The sequence below is a fragment of the Mustela putorius genome, unplaced genomic scaffold (genome assembly GCF_011764305.1).
Source record: "Mustela putorius furo isolate JIRA1106 unplaced genomic scaffold, ASM1176430v1.1 tig00000695_pilon_pilon_pilon, whole genome shotgun sequence".
Lineage (NCBI taxonomy): Eukaryota > Metazoa > Chordata > Mammalia > Carnivora > Mustelidae > Mustela > Mustela putorius.
The window spans coordinates 6,118,607-6,134,118 of NW_025421447.1; the positions used below are offsets into that span (position 1 = coordinate 6,118,607).

At 60.4% G+C, this 15,512-nt stretch overlaps 1 protein-coding gene across 1 annotated transcript; it reads right to left on the reverse strand.

Moving 5' to 3' along the window:
- Nucleotides 1-5,075: 5,075 nt before the first annotated feature.
- ZFP3 (ZFP3 zinc finger protein) lies at nucleotides 5,076-15,161 on the reverse strand. Its single transcript, XM_045083414.1, has 2 exons — nucleotides 14,933-15,161; nucleotides 5,076-7,816 (listed from the first exon to the last, which is right to left on the reverse strand). The coding sequence occupies exons 1-2, from the start codon at nucleotides 15,159-15,161 to the stop codon at nucleotides 6,330-6,332; spliced, it is 1,716 nt and encodes a 571-aa protein (XP_044939349.1). The 3' UTR covers nucleotides 5,076-6,329.
- Between the last annotated feature and the right edge of the window lie 351 nt (nucleotides 15,162-15,512).

The window sequence follows — 15,512 nt, forward strand, 5'->3', positions numbered from 1 at the left end:
TCAGTCAGTTAAGCGTCTGCCTTCGGCTTAGGTCCTGATCCCAGGGTCCTGGGATCGAGCCCCACATGGGCTCCCTGCTCAATGGGGAGCCTGCTTCTCCCTCTCCCTCTGCCTGCTGCTCTGCCTACCTGTGCTTTCTCTCTATCCATCTGTCAAATAAATAAATAACATCTTTTAAAAAATGACAAATCAAAATAAAAAACGGTACCCAGGGGCTTAGTTGGTTAAGTGGCTCAGGTTATGATCTCAGGGTCCTGGGATCAAGTCCTGACTCAGGCTGGCTCTGTGGTCCCAGACAGACCTCCAAACACCTCGCCTTCGCAGCCCGCCGGGAAGCCCACTGGGGAGACCAGACACACACATAGCGTGGGACGGGGCGTCAGTCCCCACATCTGCTCCCAGGGGCTGCCAGCAGCTCTAACGCAGAGGGCATGAGGTGCCCATAACGATCGGTGCAGAGGCGAAGGTGCCGTCAGCACTGTCCTCACGCCCTGCTGCTGGTGAGAAGGTGCCCCGAACTGGGGGTTGTCAGAGGAGGAGACGGGGTAAAGGGGAAAAGGACACGCATTCACAGGCGCCCAGCCAACCTGGCGAGAGCGAGAGGGAAGGGGCAGGGCTGGGGGTCCACGCCGCATCCAGAGGACGGACACGGTGTGTCTCGCCATCTGTTCTAGTCAAGAACAAGCCATCTCAGAGCCATGCTGCGGGCTATCCTGGGCAGAGGAACACACGTGAGAGCACAAGCCCGTGCCACGAGGAAGCCGCACCCAGGAGGGCAGGAGTCCCAGCGGACAAGTCGGGGCCGGCTCGCGTGCAGCAACGGTGTGTCCAAGACGGGAGGAACGTGCAAAACCAGGAAGGAAGGAGAGCAGCGACGGCTGTGACGGAAGAGACTCAGACCGGCACAGTGAGATCTGAGCTGCTCGGGCACCTGGGGCCGCTCGAACTCAGGAAAACGGTGTCGTGGACCAGACCCTGAGGCCCCAGAAAGCCTGTGGTTCGCACGGGCAACCACCTCCCTGTCCCCCCAACCCCACATAACGGGTTGCCAGGTTGCCATGGGCGACACAGCACTCTCACACCAATGCCAACAGCATGGCCTGGGGATAAAGGATCTGCCTGAGAAGAGGAAGGGCGGCCAAGCCATCACGACGCTCCCGTCGGCCCCTGGCAGTGGACGCGTCCGGTTCGCCCCTGTGGCCTCTAGTTCGTGGGAGCCACGCGTGTCTTCACGTTGGGCTGGCCCCCCTGGGCAGACGCGGCACACTCCCCTCTCTAGCCTGTCCTCGAGGAACAAGACCCAGCAGCCGCCACAGGGGTGTGTGCCATTTACTGACCCCAGGGAGGAGGAGGGAGAACGGGCTTTGGCTCGGAACGCGTGCAGCCTGCCGTCCGTCCAGCCACAGATGGCTGCGCATGGTGCCCATTCCGTGACACTAAAGGAGCCAAGACCAGAAGGTCCTCCTCACTGGTATTCAAGGGGCCTCCCGGCGTGACCGTCTCCCATGCACCGCATCTCCAGGCGCCACTCAAGACCTCCAAGGTCTTCCTCACACGCACTGCAGCCCAGGGGCTCCCCGACGTGGGGACTGGACCAGAACGTGGTCATGGGCCTACCCCAGTGCCCCCTGCAGTCCAGTTGAAAGAGTGCCCCACAAAACCAGCAGACCAAGGGTGTAGACGCACCCTGCTCCCTTCCTGGTGATCACTGGGGTCACCAACCCAGGAGCCAGCCCAGACTCGACCCGTCTGGTACACAACCAACCTTCTGCACAAAAGGCCTCTAACAGTCACTCCCCACATGGGCCCTCACACGTCCACACCGGCCTTCCTGCCCCACAGCCTAGGACGACAGCACCTTCCGCCTAAGGCAGCCCTGCCTTCCCCACCTCAGTATAGCCGTTCCCACTGCAACCGAGACGAAATCTAATGGCTGTTAAATGTAACTATTCAAAGGGGCCTGGATGGCAGTGGGAGCGCCGGAGAACCTGCGAATGACACCCACCCCGGGATGCGAACAACGGACACCTGAGCCTCCAGATGTGAATCAGCTGAGTGCCCGGTACCCCGACCCCACTGCTCCCCAGGGACAGGGCGCCCCTGGAGGTCCAAGAGCCCTTTGGGCCGGGGCCTCACTGGGTGGGGATCCTACCTCGTGGTCCCAGAGGCAAGGTGGCAGCCGGGTGCAGAAGGTGGCTTTTTGGAGATGGGGCGGGTGCCAGGGGTGAATCTGGTCCACACTGCCTGCAAAGCATGTTACAAACAAGTGAGCGTTTGGTCTGCACACCTGCGGGGAGCCTGGACACGAGGATGCAGGAGGAGCCCAGGCTTCATGGAGAGGCTTCACCTGCCCGCCGGCAGCCCCCAGCCCTCCTCCCTTCTTGGAGCTCCAGGCATCTCTGGGGGCACTGCCCGCCACTGGACTGTTCCAGTCCCCACCAGCCTCCTAATGCTCAGACCTCCAGTCCCCACCAGTCTCCCAGTACTCAGGCCAGCCCCATCTGTCCCGGGTTGGGGGGGCCAGGGTCAGCACACAGGTGCTAACGCATTCACGACGCTAGCAAGTGCTGGGTGACTGTGCATCCCCCACCCCCGCTCTCCTGGAGCTCCTCCCTGGGGTCAGCACCAGAGGCTCTGGCTCCCTCCATCTCAGGGGTGCCCCAAGGCAGGTTGTTTGCACAGAGTTTCATCCCCAAAGCTGAGACCCACGATGAGGGAGTGACTGAAGCCTTCTGGGTTAATGTTTTTCGAAGGTCAAAGTTGGCTTTCCGGAGCGAGGTAAAGGACTACAGCCAGGGTCCAAGCATGGGCTTCAGGTGGCCTGTGAGTCCCCTGAGGTCCTGCGCACATTTCTCTAGGCAGAGCCTTCCAGAGTCTCAAAGATTCCTGACCTCACAAGCATAGGGACCTGCCTCGGATCGGCAGTCACCTCAGAGGACATGCCGTGAATCTTAGACAGTGGTAACAACTATGAACGCCAGCCCTGAAATCTCAGCGGGAAGGTGATCTTCAAAAAAAGCTGGACCAGGGCGCCTGGGTGGCTCAGTGGGTTAAGCCTCTGCCTTCGGCTCAGGTCATGATCTCAGGGTCCTGGGATCGAGCCCCGCATCGGGCTCTCTGCTCAGCGGGGAGCCTGCTTCCTCCTCTCTCTCTGCCTGCCTCTCTGCCTACTTGTGATCTCTGTCTGTCAAATAAATAAAATCTTAAAAAAAAAAAAAAAAAGCTGGACCGTCCAGATGATCCAGAACATTACCTCGTTAGCCAGGAAAAACATGGACTGCATATACCAATCACTTAGGATTGATGCATGAAACCAGTAACACGGCCCACTGTGAACAATAAAGACCTCACAAAGCCAAGCAGAGAGTGGAGGACAGGGTCCAGTTTCTGCTGAAGGAGGGGCACAGAGCAGGTGGCTGTGGCCCGAGGGAGAGAGCACCCCGCACGGGACGGGGGTGACACTGGCCTAGGAGGTCACACGTTGACATCAACGTACTCTGGGATAATAAACATTAGGAAGGCGTCAAGTGAGTGAACCTGTAAGGACACACTTTATTTACCACCAGGGAAACGGGAAGGGTGAGAATGTACACCGGCCGGGCTGCAAAAATCCTCAAGGGTTATTTCTGGGCATTTAGGGAGGTCTCTGAGATTACGAGGCCCAGTAGCTCTAAAACTAAGAAAATTCGTGTTTCTTTTCCTCGATGAAATCCTACTTGCATGAGCGTATGACTATCGCCCATAATATCGGGCAGATTTCGACTCCCAGGTCCACAGAGAAGAGGGGAGGCCAACAGAAGAGGAAGGTCTGGGGCTCCCTGAGATAGGGGGCAAGGCAGATATAGACAGGGAGCGAGGGTACCGGCTGCACAGTGTGCGGTCGAGGTGGAGAGACTCGTTCACCAGAATTCCTCCTGGGAAACAAGGACTCTCCTTGGGATAGGGGAGACCTCCCCCACTTTACCCGCATGCTCCATGGTAACGAGAAAGAGGGAAGCCATGCTGCCCTCTCACGCTCCAGGAAGCGGACTGCTATCGAAGGCCTTTTCCTTTTCTGAGCTGGGGCACAGCTGGGGCGGGGCCGCAGGGAGGAGCTGGGTGTTGTGAGGTGCTAAGCCCCGGGGTGGGGGTGGGCGGTTTGGGGAGAGAGGGAAAAACCAGCGGTGGTTTGGTCAACAAGGGGCATTTGAGGATGTACAGTGTGAGTGCCCTTCTCCACCTGCCCGTGGACACGTCAGTGGGAGTGGACTCTCGGGGAGTGAGGTTAAATCGGGGTCAAGTTCTCGGCCAAGGCTGGCCAGTGATGAGTGTGGACATCAAACACGAGAACACAGGGGGCTCCTGGGTGGCTCAGTGGGTTAAAGCCTCTGCCTTCGGCTCAGGTCATGATCCCAGGGTCCTGGGATCGAGCCCCCATCAGGCTCTCTGCTCAGCGGGGAGCCTGCTTCCTCCTCTCTCTCTGCCTACTCGTGATCTTTCTGTCAAATAAATAAATAAAATCTTTGGGGGGAAAACCCCCACAAACACAGGACCAGGAGTAGGAGGGACAGGAACCTCCCGGTTTCACGTGACAGAGACACAGTCCGGTAGCATTCTCAGCTTTAACTTGACCAGCAAGTAAGAGAGCGCACTGCGCTTGTCATCTCCATAGGGACGAGGGAGTTCGGAAACTCCCTCCCACTTGGGCCCGACCGCCAGACCAGAGGTGGGACAGAAGATGGGGGCCGTGCAGCCTGCTGTTGCCTCGAGCGGCCCTTTTCTCAAGGGAAGGGTCTGAACCTGGGGGAGCACAGCGTAAACCCACTAAATGGGTTTTGCCTGTGAGCAGTTACGTTTCCAAGGATGTTGAATTAAATCTCCGATATTCAAACCACGTCGTACAAACATCGATGTGCACAGCCTGCACATACAGCTGTCGAGTCCGCCCATCTGCGGCACAGCCCGGGGCTCGGGAGCACGGACAAGTCACCTGACATCCCTCCCACCCTCCTGGTCTTCGACATCCGGCAGGAGCACCCACAGCCACCCTATCGGCCAACGGCTGTACAACTCTGTGAATTAAAAGTCCTTCGACAAACACGGAAACCAGGTGAATTTTATGGTCCGAACATGGAACCCACTCAGCCGCTTACAGGGGACCCACATCAGAGATGCCATGAAAGGAAGAACGGAAGGCGTCTGGCACTGGGCCTGGCACAGCAAACACTCAGGAAACGCTAGGAGTCAGTAACGCATGACAAAGAGATTAAACAGCACTGAGGACGTGTCCCGTTAGATGTAAGAAGTCCAGAACCGCGGGGCCGGCTGGACCCTGGAGTTCGCAGAGTTCATGTCCCCTCGTCTCAAGGTCAGAGCCGTCTCTACCTGCTGGAGTCCAGCTGCACACGGCCTGCTGCCTCCTGGTGCCTCTGACGCTTGGACCTGCATACACCCGAGGAGGACACAGAACACTCGTGTGGAAGAAACAAGGGGGCTGCACACAGCAGATGGTTCCAACGTGAGGCCCAGGTCGGGCAGGAGAACTGGCCCAGCGTGGGGGCTGGTGCCTGCTGACAGCAAGGCTGTGTAGTCCCTGTGCAACATCCTGGCACGGGACATAGGAGGCCAGCCGGCCGGCCGGCCGGCCATCCATCCGCATAGCCCCCACGTTGGGCACAGCTGCCCACGGGCCGCTCCTGCCCTGCTGGATGGCCCAGGCTCGCTGCCCTCCTCCCGCCCCTGGCGTCACCCACCAGCCCCTCAGAATGCTCAGAGCCTCGCTCGCCATCCTGGAGGTGGCTGTCGCCTCCTCCATCCTGCACACTCTGCAGAGGAACAAGGAGGCACCGTGGGTGTGGAGTCCCCAAGCTTCCCGCCTCTGCGATCATCTAAGGCTCCTCGGCAGCACGTCTGCAAGATGTCAAAGCGGCAAGAAGGTCCGTCGAGGGTCCCAGGGCTCCGCGGCGGGCAGGACAGGGAGGGTGTCCTCTGCTCGACTGTCTTAACACCATAGAGGAAAATCATCCACGAGTCTGCACTGCCTCTCTTGGAAGGTGGCCGGAACGGTAGGCCCCCATAGTTCCTGATTAGTAATAATCCAGGTTATGTGGCCTGTACAGACCCAGAAGGCGATGGCATCCCCTTGAGGGTGCAGGGAGGGGGTGCGAAGGCAGACAGAGGGAACACTGAGGCCTGAAACAGCTTTTATGGTGGAACTCGGGATCCTGAAACCTCTCCGGGAACAGTTCCTAAAAGCCTCTCCTATCCAACCACTGCGTGGGCCGACGAGCCAGTGTGGTCCTCCCGCAGGGTGTGCAGGCCGGGCGCAGCGGAGGCCCTAATTCGGGCGCTCAGTCGGCGCCGTGCACGCTCTGGTGCCGAAGCAGGTGGGAGCTCCTGCCGAAGGCCTTCTGGCACTCCCCGCACGCGTACGGCTTCTCGCCAGTGTGGACCCGCTGGTGCAGGACGAGCTGGGAGTGCTGGCCGAAGGTCCTCTGGCACTCACCGCACGCGTACGGCTTCCCGCCGCCGTGGGTCTTCTGGTGGAGGAGCAGCTCCGAACTGTCCCAGAAGGTCCTCGCGCACTCGCTGCACTGGTGGGGCTTCTCCCCGGCGTGGACCCGCTGATGCGCCGCGAGGTGGGAGGTGCGCCGGAAGGCCTTCCCGCACTCGAAGCATTCGTAGGGCTTCTCGCCCGTGTGGATCCTTTCGTGCCGCAGCAGCTCCGAGTTGCCCCGGAAGGCCTTCCCGCACTGCGCGCATACGTACGGTTTCTCGCCGGTGTGGATGCGGACGTGCCGGACGATCTCCGAATTCTGGCCGAAAGTTTTGCCGCACTCGCGGCACTCGTACGGTTTGTCCCCCGTGTGGATCCTCTGGTGGCGGATGAGCTCGGAGCTCTGGCCGAAGCCCTTACCGCACTGGCCGCACAGATAGGGCTTCTCGCCGGTATGGATCTTCTGGTGGCGGATAAGGCCCGAGCTGTGCTTGAAGGCCTTGCCACACTCGCCGCACTCGTGGTAGCGCTCGTCCGTGTGAATGCGCTGGTGCTGGATGAGCTGCGAGCTGACGCGGAAGGTCTTGCCGCATTCGCCGCACGCGTACGGCTTCTCGCCCGTGTGGATGCGCTGGTGCAGGGCGAGCGCAGAGTTCTGGCTGAAGGCCTTGCCGCACTCACCGCACTTGTAGGGCCGCTCGCCGGTGTGGACGCGGTGGTGGTGCACGAGGTGCGAGCTCTGGATGAACGCCTTGCCGCACTCGCCGCAGGCGAACGGCTTCTCGCCCGCGTGGATGCGCAGGTGCCGCCGCAGGCTCGAGTTGGTCCCGAACGCCTTCCCGCACTCCTCGCAGCCGAACGGCTTCTCCCCGCTGTGCACACGCAGGTGCTGCAGGAGATGTGAGTTCTGGTTGAAGGCCTTCCCGCACTCTTTGCACGCGTGAGGCTTTCCTCCCACCGGGCTTCTCTGCGCCCCGGGTACCGCAGCCCTCTCCGTGGGGCTGGTGCGGGGCGTGGTCCGGGGCACCAGCGGGTGCGGGCCGGGACCCCGGACGCGCTCGCTCTCGTCGCTGTCCCCGGACTCCTCAACCGACGGGGACCTCTTACAGACGGCCGGCCCCGATGCGAGGCCTTTCCCGCGAAGGGACGCCCGCTGCGCGCTCCCGTCCGCGGACGCTCCCGAACGCCTCACCACCGCGTCCTCCGCCCGGGCGGCTCCCAACTCCCGGCCCCGGCAAACCACCTGGGGAAATTTCTCCGACGTGGCCGCGCGTGGCTCAGGGTCTTCAGAAGCCTCCTCCTTGGGGATTACTTCCGTGTGCTCAGTCCCCATCTCACAATCTGAAATGACAGAGGTTAGGCGTGAAGTGGGTGCAGCGCACGGGGCCCCCGCGAGAGCTGGCGCGGTCGGACCGCACGCCACGGCGGCCTGGGAGTCGGGGCACAGGACCGGACCGGGGGCGATGGCGGGCACGCCAAACGGAGGCCGGGCCCTGCCTGAGAAGCACATGGATCGTCAGAGGGAGAGATGTAAGGAGAGGGATGCTCCCAAAAGGTGGCCAGGGACCTGAGTGTGGCAAGATAAGTGGGAACAGAGGGTCCACTGCGAAAGGCTGGGCGAAGCTGCAGAGACCACACACTTCTCACCAGAGACAGGGTCCCTCCCTGGCGCTGACCTGTGGCGCTCATCAGGACACGGGTCTGCTGCCGGATTGGCAGGGCTGACAGTCCAGAGGGTCCCAGGGCTGGGCCAGGGCCAGAACCACAACAGAAGTCAGTCCTCTTGGATCCCTTCCATTTGGGCGAGGTTGCCCTGTCTTCGTCTTCTCCAGGTTTCCGCCCTGTGAACACCTGCCACCACCACCCCCCAATAGAAACCCAGCCCACACCACAGTCTGGCGCTGAGTCGGGCTCCGGCTCTGGGCTCCCTTCAGTTCCGCAGACCCATTCCTGCCCCAGGACCAAAGCTCCAGATCACTGCAGCTCCCTGGAGTCTTCACTACATGAGAGAGTTTCACACTCCGTCTTTTTCGAATGCTTCCTGTCGACGCACACCTTTCTCCAAATAAGTTTATCTTTTGGTGAAATGTCCAAACGTATCCTGATGTTTTTATATCCAACACGTCTCTGTCTTTCCTTCTGGTGAGTTTTCTTCTATTTTCAAATGAGTTAATTCTTTTTATACATAGCTATGTCAACTTCTACAGACTTTATAAAACAGCCTCTTCAGAGAGTTTCTTTTAACACAATTTTAGATCTAAACCTACACTTTTTTAAACTTCTAAAAGGCTACTGCACAAGTTTTAGTTGTTACCCACTATGCCTTCTTCCACAGCTCATCACCAACAGAATAACGAACGTATTTACTGCAGCATGGAACCTGGCTGAAGATGGACATCCTTCAGCCCTCTCTGCGGATGGGTTTGGCCACACGACCGCACTCTACTCGGTGAGACAGGAAAAAGCAGACGAAAATGCATGGGATGTCTGGGAAGTCTCCTGAGGGGACTGTCTTTCTTCACTCTTCTCCACACTGTGCCTGGGGAGACAGGTGGCAGGCAGGTGCCATCTGGGGCCGTGAGCACTGCAGCATCCCCCACATACCCTAAGACGGGGCAGAGCTGGAAGGAACCGGGTCCCTGGCGGCTCCACGGAACTGCCATCCCAGCCCTAGAATGCCTGCCTCTGGACTTTTTTTTTTTTTTTTTAGATTTTATTTATTTATTTGAGAGAGAGACATGAGCAGGGCAGAGAGCAAGGAGCCCCATGTGGAACTCAATCCCAGGACCCCAGGACCTGAGCCAAAGGCAGACACTTAACGACCGAACCATCCAGGCACCCCCAGAACTTTTCCATCTGAGAAAGAAACACGCCTTTGCCTTCCTTAAGCCACTGTGGTTTTTTGTTTTGTTTTTAGGAAGCCAGACCTTCTCCTAACTGGCACCATGGCCCTGGGGGGTTAGCTATCCTGGACACAGAAAGCGGGGTCAATGCCAGAACGGGCCTGGCCTCTGTCCATAGAGAAAGCAGCCTGGGGCAGGGCACACGGGCACCGCGGCTGATCAGAGGAATAGGATTCTCTGCCCATTAAGTTGTGGCAGCTGAATCTCAAGGGGGAACGGGCAGCCGAGGGCCCTCACCCTACACCGCAGAGTCACGGAATGGTTTCTAAGCCAGGGAGTAACACAGACCATGGCCAGATAAGCGTTTCGGGCCAAGGTGCACTAACAACCACTTCATAGCCAGAAAGCAGCAGGCCGGGACGTAGGACCTGTGAGAAGGTGGAGGCACGCACCAGAGCTGGGGGCATGAGCTGACCAGGGCAACAGCAGCAGAAGGAATGAAGAGGAGACAGCTGCAGAAAGAGCTCAGGGTCAAACTCTGTAAGGCTCGGCTGGGAGCTGACGGGGCTGGACACAGGGTAAGGAGGGGAGCACAGTCACAGACGATGCCCAGACCTCCCTGCCCGTCATCATATGACCAGCGGTGCCAATGGTCGGGGGTCCGGCAGCAGCAGCTCATACAGGTGGCAAGAGGACCCATTAACACTGTTTTGCACAAGACACGTTTCAAGGCATCCATACAGAGTACCAAGGAGTCAGCTAAAATGTCCCGGTCTGAAGATACCCTGGCCAAGACCAGAGAGACACGGCCCAGACTGGACTGAGCATCGCTGGTAGCAGCACTGTGTGATGGCCACTGCAGACGGGGCACAGACACCCAGAAGCCAAAGCTAGCGTGCAGGCTCAGCCGTCACCTGCCATCCTTCCCTCCGGGGCTTCCCGCCTTTCTCCGCCCCAGGAGGCTACACTCAGCACAGACATTCACAGCCCCCCTGGCGTCCAGCTACAGCTGTGGGGAGGCCCCACGGAGACCAGAAGGAGGGAGGACTCAGGTCGGGGCATTTGTTCCCTCGATTCCCTCCTGTGAGGCCGCCTTGGGCTGGCAGTGTCCCCCCATTCACCGAAGGCCGTTCTTCCTCTTGGGAAGTCTGTCCGACCCAATCATCTCACAGCCTCGGAGCCAGCAGCCTCCCCAGCCTCTGGTACCCCCAGGCCCGGCTCCGGGATCCACACCTCCCTCAATGACCCTAATCTGAATGAGCAGCTTCCCATCTGGACCCTCACAGCAGAGAGTGAGAGGACAAAGGGAAGCCTGCCAACAAGAGAAGGGATGGTGAGTGACCAAGTCACCAGGCCAGGATGGACAGAATACACAGGGCCGCCTGGAAAGTGCCTATGGGGACAGTCTGGCGGTCACAGGGGCCTGTGGGAGCAGACGCACTGGAGAAGTCGAGCCCAGTAGCAGCAGACGGATGGACCGGTCTTTTGCTTCTTCCAAGACTCTGGATGAAAGGACCAAGGACCTCCCGACGGGAGCGCCTTGCACATGCCCCACACATGCCCCACACATGTTGGTACAGAAGGCATGGCGCCACCCAGCCCGGGACACCCGGAAGGAACCGGACCTCTTCGTGGGGTCACCGAGTCCTGGAATCTCTGGGCTCCCCCAAGAGGACCCTCAATCTTCAGCTCTGCCCGCATCACGGGCTCTGCCCTTCCCACGGAGCAAGGGCAGCCCCCAAAAGCTGGACTTCTCCTTTTTGTTGAAATTTTTGCAAACTGTGGTTGAGTAAGGGTCCACGGCGCTGGGACTCAACTGCGCGCTCGTTCGTGACGCACGTGGGCTGGGAAGCACAGCCTTAGAGAGACGTCTGACACGCAGCTGTGGTCCAGTCCTACAAGCTGCTACTTTTTGGTCCCCGTCGACGCCCCACCCCTCCCCTGTCCCCTTCCCACCCATGTCTCTCCTACAGTCCACCGTCCGGCGCCTCGCAAGGTCGGAATTCTCAGAACCGCACAGAAAAGCACTTGTCCACGGTACAACCAACAGTACAAGCGCTCTATCTGCCCCCAATTGCAAGATCTGGTTCAAAAGTCAAATCCAGAACATCTCCCCCAACGGAACGTGACCCCCTGACCTTTCCTCCCCTCCGCCTTCTGCCAGCGACACGGTACTAGCGTCCCTGGCAGGTCGCACTGCTGTATGCCTTTCTGGCAGCTCCTCACGTGTGCGTCAGAGCCGAGAGGGCATGCGGCAGGCCTCACGCTCACGCAGAAACACTCCCCTCCTCACAGCCTAGATTCAAACTTCTAGCTGGAATTTCCTAACTTTGTCTCTCACGTCCTCACTCTCCTAACCCTGAAACTGGCTGCTTCTGGAGAGAGAGGATGGCGGTGTCGCCTGAGCAGGAGGGGGACGGCTCCTGGTCCTCGGTCTGGGGGGACATGCAGACCTCTCCTAGCTCACCACAGCTCAGAACAGGGTCTACAGCTCTGCAAACCCAGATTTGTTGTTTTTCACTGCACCCCAGAAAAGCACCCGCAGAAAGCCTCACCCACAGAGTCCCGATACACCCATCAGATACCCATGTAGCCACTAACGAGACCTTTGACTCTGAAAGGACCATGCTGCCACCGAAACCCTGAGAACTGCATCACAGCTTGCAATTAGAGCAGGAAGACTGTTTGTTTGATTCTTAAACGACAATCCTCAGCCTGGAAAGAGGCAGGATGCGCTACAGTCCTCTGGGAAATGTGCAGAAACTAGGAAATTCGAAACGACGAATTCCAGGTCCCACCTCAGGCCTCCGAGAATCCCCGGGGCGGGCCCAGGGCGCTGGGGGTCTAACAACTGCCCTGGGGGATCCTGATGCCCCAGCAGGGGTGGGAGCTGCTCCAAACTCAAGTCTGGGACGCTGGGCTCTACCCAAGGCCTGGCCCACGGCGCCCACCACAGGCGCCCACCACGTGCGTGAAGCCGCAGGATTACATTACGTGGACACTTCTTTTCTCCTTTCTGACCCTCCCGCTGGGCTGGGCTGGGCTACCCTCCCCTCCCCTCCCCTCCCCTCCCCTCCACTTTGCAGACCAGACAGGGCAGATCCAGTCCCGCACACTGGAGGCTCTTCATGGAGGGAAACCCACACTTGTGCACCCATCAGACTTTAGCTGCTGGGACAGGAGTGGAGTTTGCCCCTGGCTGCCTAAATCCAAGTTCACACCAATCTCCAGGGATAGCAACATCACTCAATCCTTTGAACTCATCTGCCCAAAATCATGATGTGATTTGTCATAAACACTGACTAATCTGGCCACTGACACTGTGCTTAGGTCTTTTTAAAACATCCGTTGAAAGCAAAGATTTCTGAAAGAGCTACAAAAAGCCCAAGAATCACTCCCATTGCCAACAGACTCCGCAGGGTTGCACGCAGAAGCTGTTCCAGCCCAGAGGGACACACAGCGGGAACTGTAGGGAAGGCATGGTGGGAGACAGGTCTCCCTTTGGTAACAGGACGAGAGCAAGCTCAAAGAGCAGGAAGGGAAAGCTGCAGGCCAGGGGTCCAAGGCGTCCGCTGCCGGGCAGACACAGACGGGGCAGGGCAGGCATGCAAACGGGCTTCCAGACAGCGTTCCCCGGGCTCAGAGAGGTCACAGATGGTGTCTGCGCACCCCCATCCCCACAGAACTACAACAGCACCCAGGCAGAGCGTGAGGCGAGCACCAGAGTAAAGAGAAAAGGAACAGAGGGAGCATTGTGGCCTCGGCGTAGCATGTGGACTGACAAGGAGGCCGAGAGTCAGTGAGAGCGCTGGCATTCTGATGCAGAGAGGGACCGGGAGCGCTTACTATGTGCTGGGCACAAAGTGACGCACAGACGTTACCCTGGGAAACCCTCACAGCCTCCCCAGGAGACAAGCATGCCCGTGTGAGGAGGAAGAGCCGATTGACATCATTTTCCCACCCTCTCCAGCCCTAAAGCAGCTGGGAATCTGGGGACATGGCGGTGGAAGAATGAGGGACTTGAGGATGTCAGCCAGGACACAGTGGAGACAGGAGAGCAGGGGATGGAGAGGGGGAAGGAGGGAGGTGTGGCGCGTCCCCAGATGGAAGTTTCAGAGAGGCGGGGAATGTGATAAGCACACAGCACACGGAATCACAGGGCAAGGATCCTGGCACGTGGCCCAAGGTTTAATTTTGAAATGCCAAAATTCATGATACACTCAGAATATCCTTTGCAACTATTCAAATTTATGATGAAATGTTTTAGAAGTTGACTTCTGCGTAGGTATGGGGACTCAACGCTTCTCCAATCCTTTTACGGAGCATTTGAGCAAAGAAGTGCACAGTGGTCTTGCAGGCTCTGCAGGAGATCTGAGCTCTGGGAGTGAGCCCCCACCGAGCAAACCCAGACAGCAAGACCACCTCCCTTGCAAGGGACTGTTCAGAACATCAGGGACGGATCCGGGGACGGACATATGCCTTCATCTGAGTCAATGATGTTTTGAGCAGGCTCGATGGGAGCCTCTGGGAATAGTTCCTACCATCCTGCTCAGCTTGTGGATGACGTCGGGGAGAGCTCATAAAAATTGAGGGACCGTGGAACCACTAGGCTCAGTCCATCCCGGAAGCACTTTCCTGCATGGCTCCAACTGTGTGAGCTTATACACCTGCACAGGCCGAAGCCAGCGTGAGCTGCATTATGTTACTTACAGACAAAAAGCATCTTAAGGGATATCCTTTCCCCTAACTTCTGAAACGCCCAATCCTACCAAGTGTCCAGCATCCCGTACAAGGATCTCCTTCCTGGGGTGTTCGCTCAGGCGCAGGACCGGAAAGCTGCTGGCAGGGTCCTGTGGGCCAAACACCGGCTCCTCTTTCCAGTGTCGTGGCCTTTGGGAACAGGTGTTCCCACTTCCTGGAATACCACCGCCCACTGTGCGCTTCACCAACACGCACCGGCCCGGGCTGGGCCACACGCAGTCCCACTCTCCTCCCTGACCCGGACGCCCCTCCGTCTGCTGGCAGACACGCCGCTGTACCGTCTGGCACCCCCCACCCGGCGCCTGGAGCGTCCCGAGCAGCGGACGGAGCCGGCTCGCGAGCATCTAAGCGCGCTACCTACACCCTGGGGATGCGGCGCTCTCGAGGACTAAGCGGATATTTCATTCCCTCTCGGACCCCAGGGGCCCAGACCGGTGCCAGGCAGGCCGCGGAGGCGCGTCGCCCAGGTGGGCGGCGGACCGGTCTATGGAACGCCGTCTCTCGGCTCTCCCGCGTCCCCCCGCGGTGCCCCCCGCCAGGACGGCTTCCGGACCCCCGCGCTCAGAGCCGCTCCCGTCCGGCCCCCGCCCCGCCCCGCCCCGGCAGCCAGTGTCTGGCGGTGTGGCCGTCCCGGCCGCGCTCGGGGCCGCGGGGTCGGGAGGCCGGGGACAGGGCGCGCGCGGGGACGACCCTCGCGGAGCAGGTGGGGAAATGGAGGCGGGTTGAGGGGGGGCGCGCGGCCGGCCCAAGGTCACAGGCCGGCTCGGCGCGTCCACCCGGCCCGCGGGCCAAAGCAGCCTCGGGGCCCAGCCCCCGCCCAGCCGCGCCACGCCACGCCGGGGGGAGGTCTCACCGCGGCCACTCGCTCCGCGTTCGCCCCGCGCCGCGCTCCCCGCCGCGGAGCTCTCCGCGTCCCGGGCGGCTGCGGCCGGCGCTTCCACTTCCGGCGCGCTCAGCCAATCAGCGCGCGCCGCCGGCAGCCGAGGAGCAGGTGGGCGGCCCGACCCGCCTCCGCGCCCTCCCCGGGGCCCCCCCGCCGGACCGCCCCGGAACCCCCAGCGCCGCCTCGCCGCCCCTCGCATGGTCTGCTCACCGGAGAGGCAACCCCCGGCGCCCGCGTACCCCGCACCCCGCGGGACCACCGACGAGCAGGGTCCTCCGGCCGTCCTAGAACGGCCCCGGGGACGCACTTCCGCCGCGGGGCCAGCCGCTCTGCGCGCCCCAGTCGCTGCCCCCGTGTCCACCTGCGCCCGAGCGGGCGGCGGCCGCTTCGCCCTGGGCGCCCCATCCCCGCGGCCCTCAGCCCGTCAGGCCCCTTCCGGGAGCGCCGAGGGCCTGGCGGGCGCGGACCCCTGCATCCCTGAGCGCGGCGAGCCGGGAGCCCGCTCGGAGGTCGGAGGGCCTGCTCGCGGGAGCGCCCTGGGGGCAGCGTG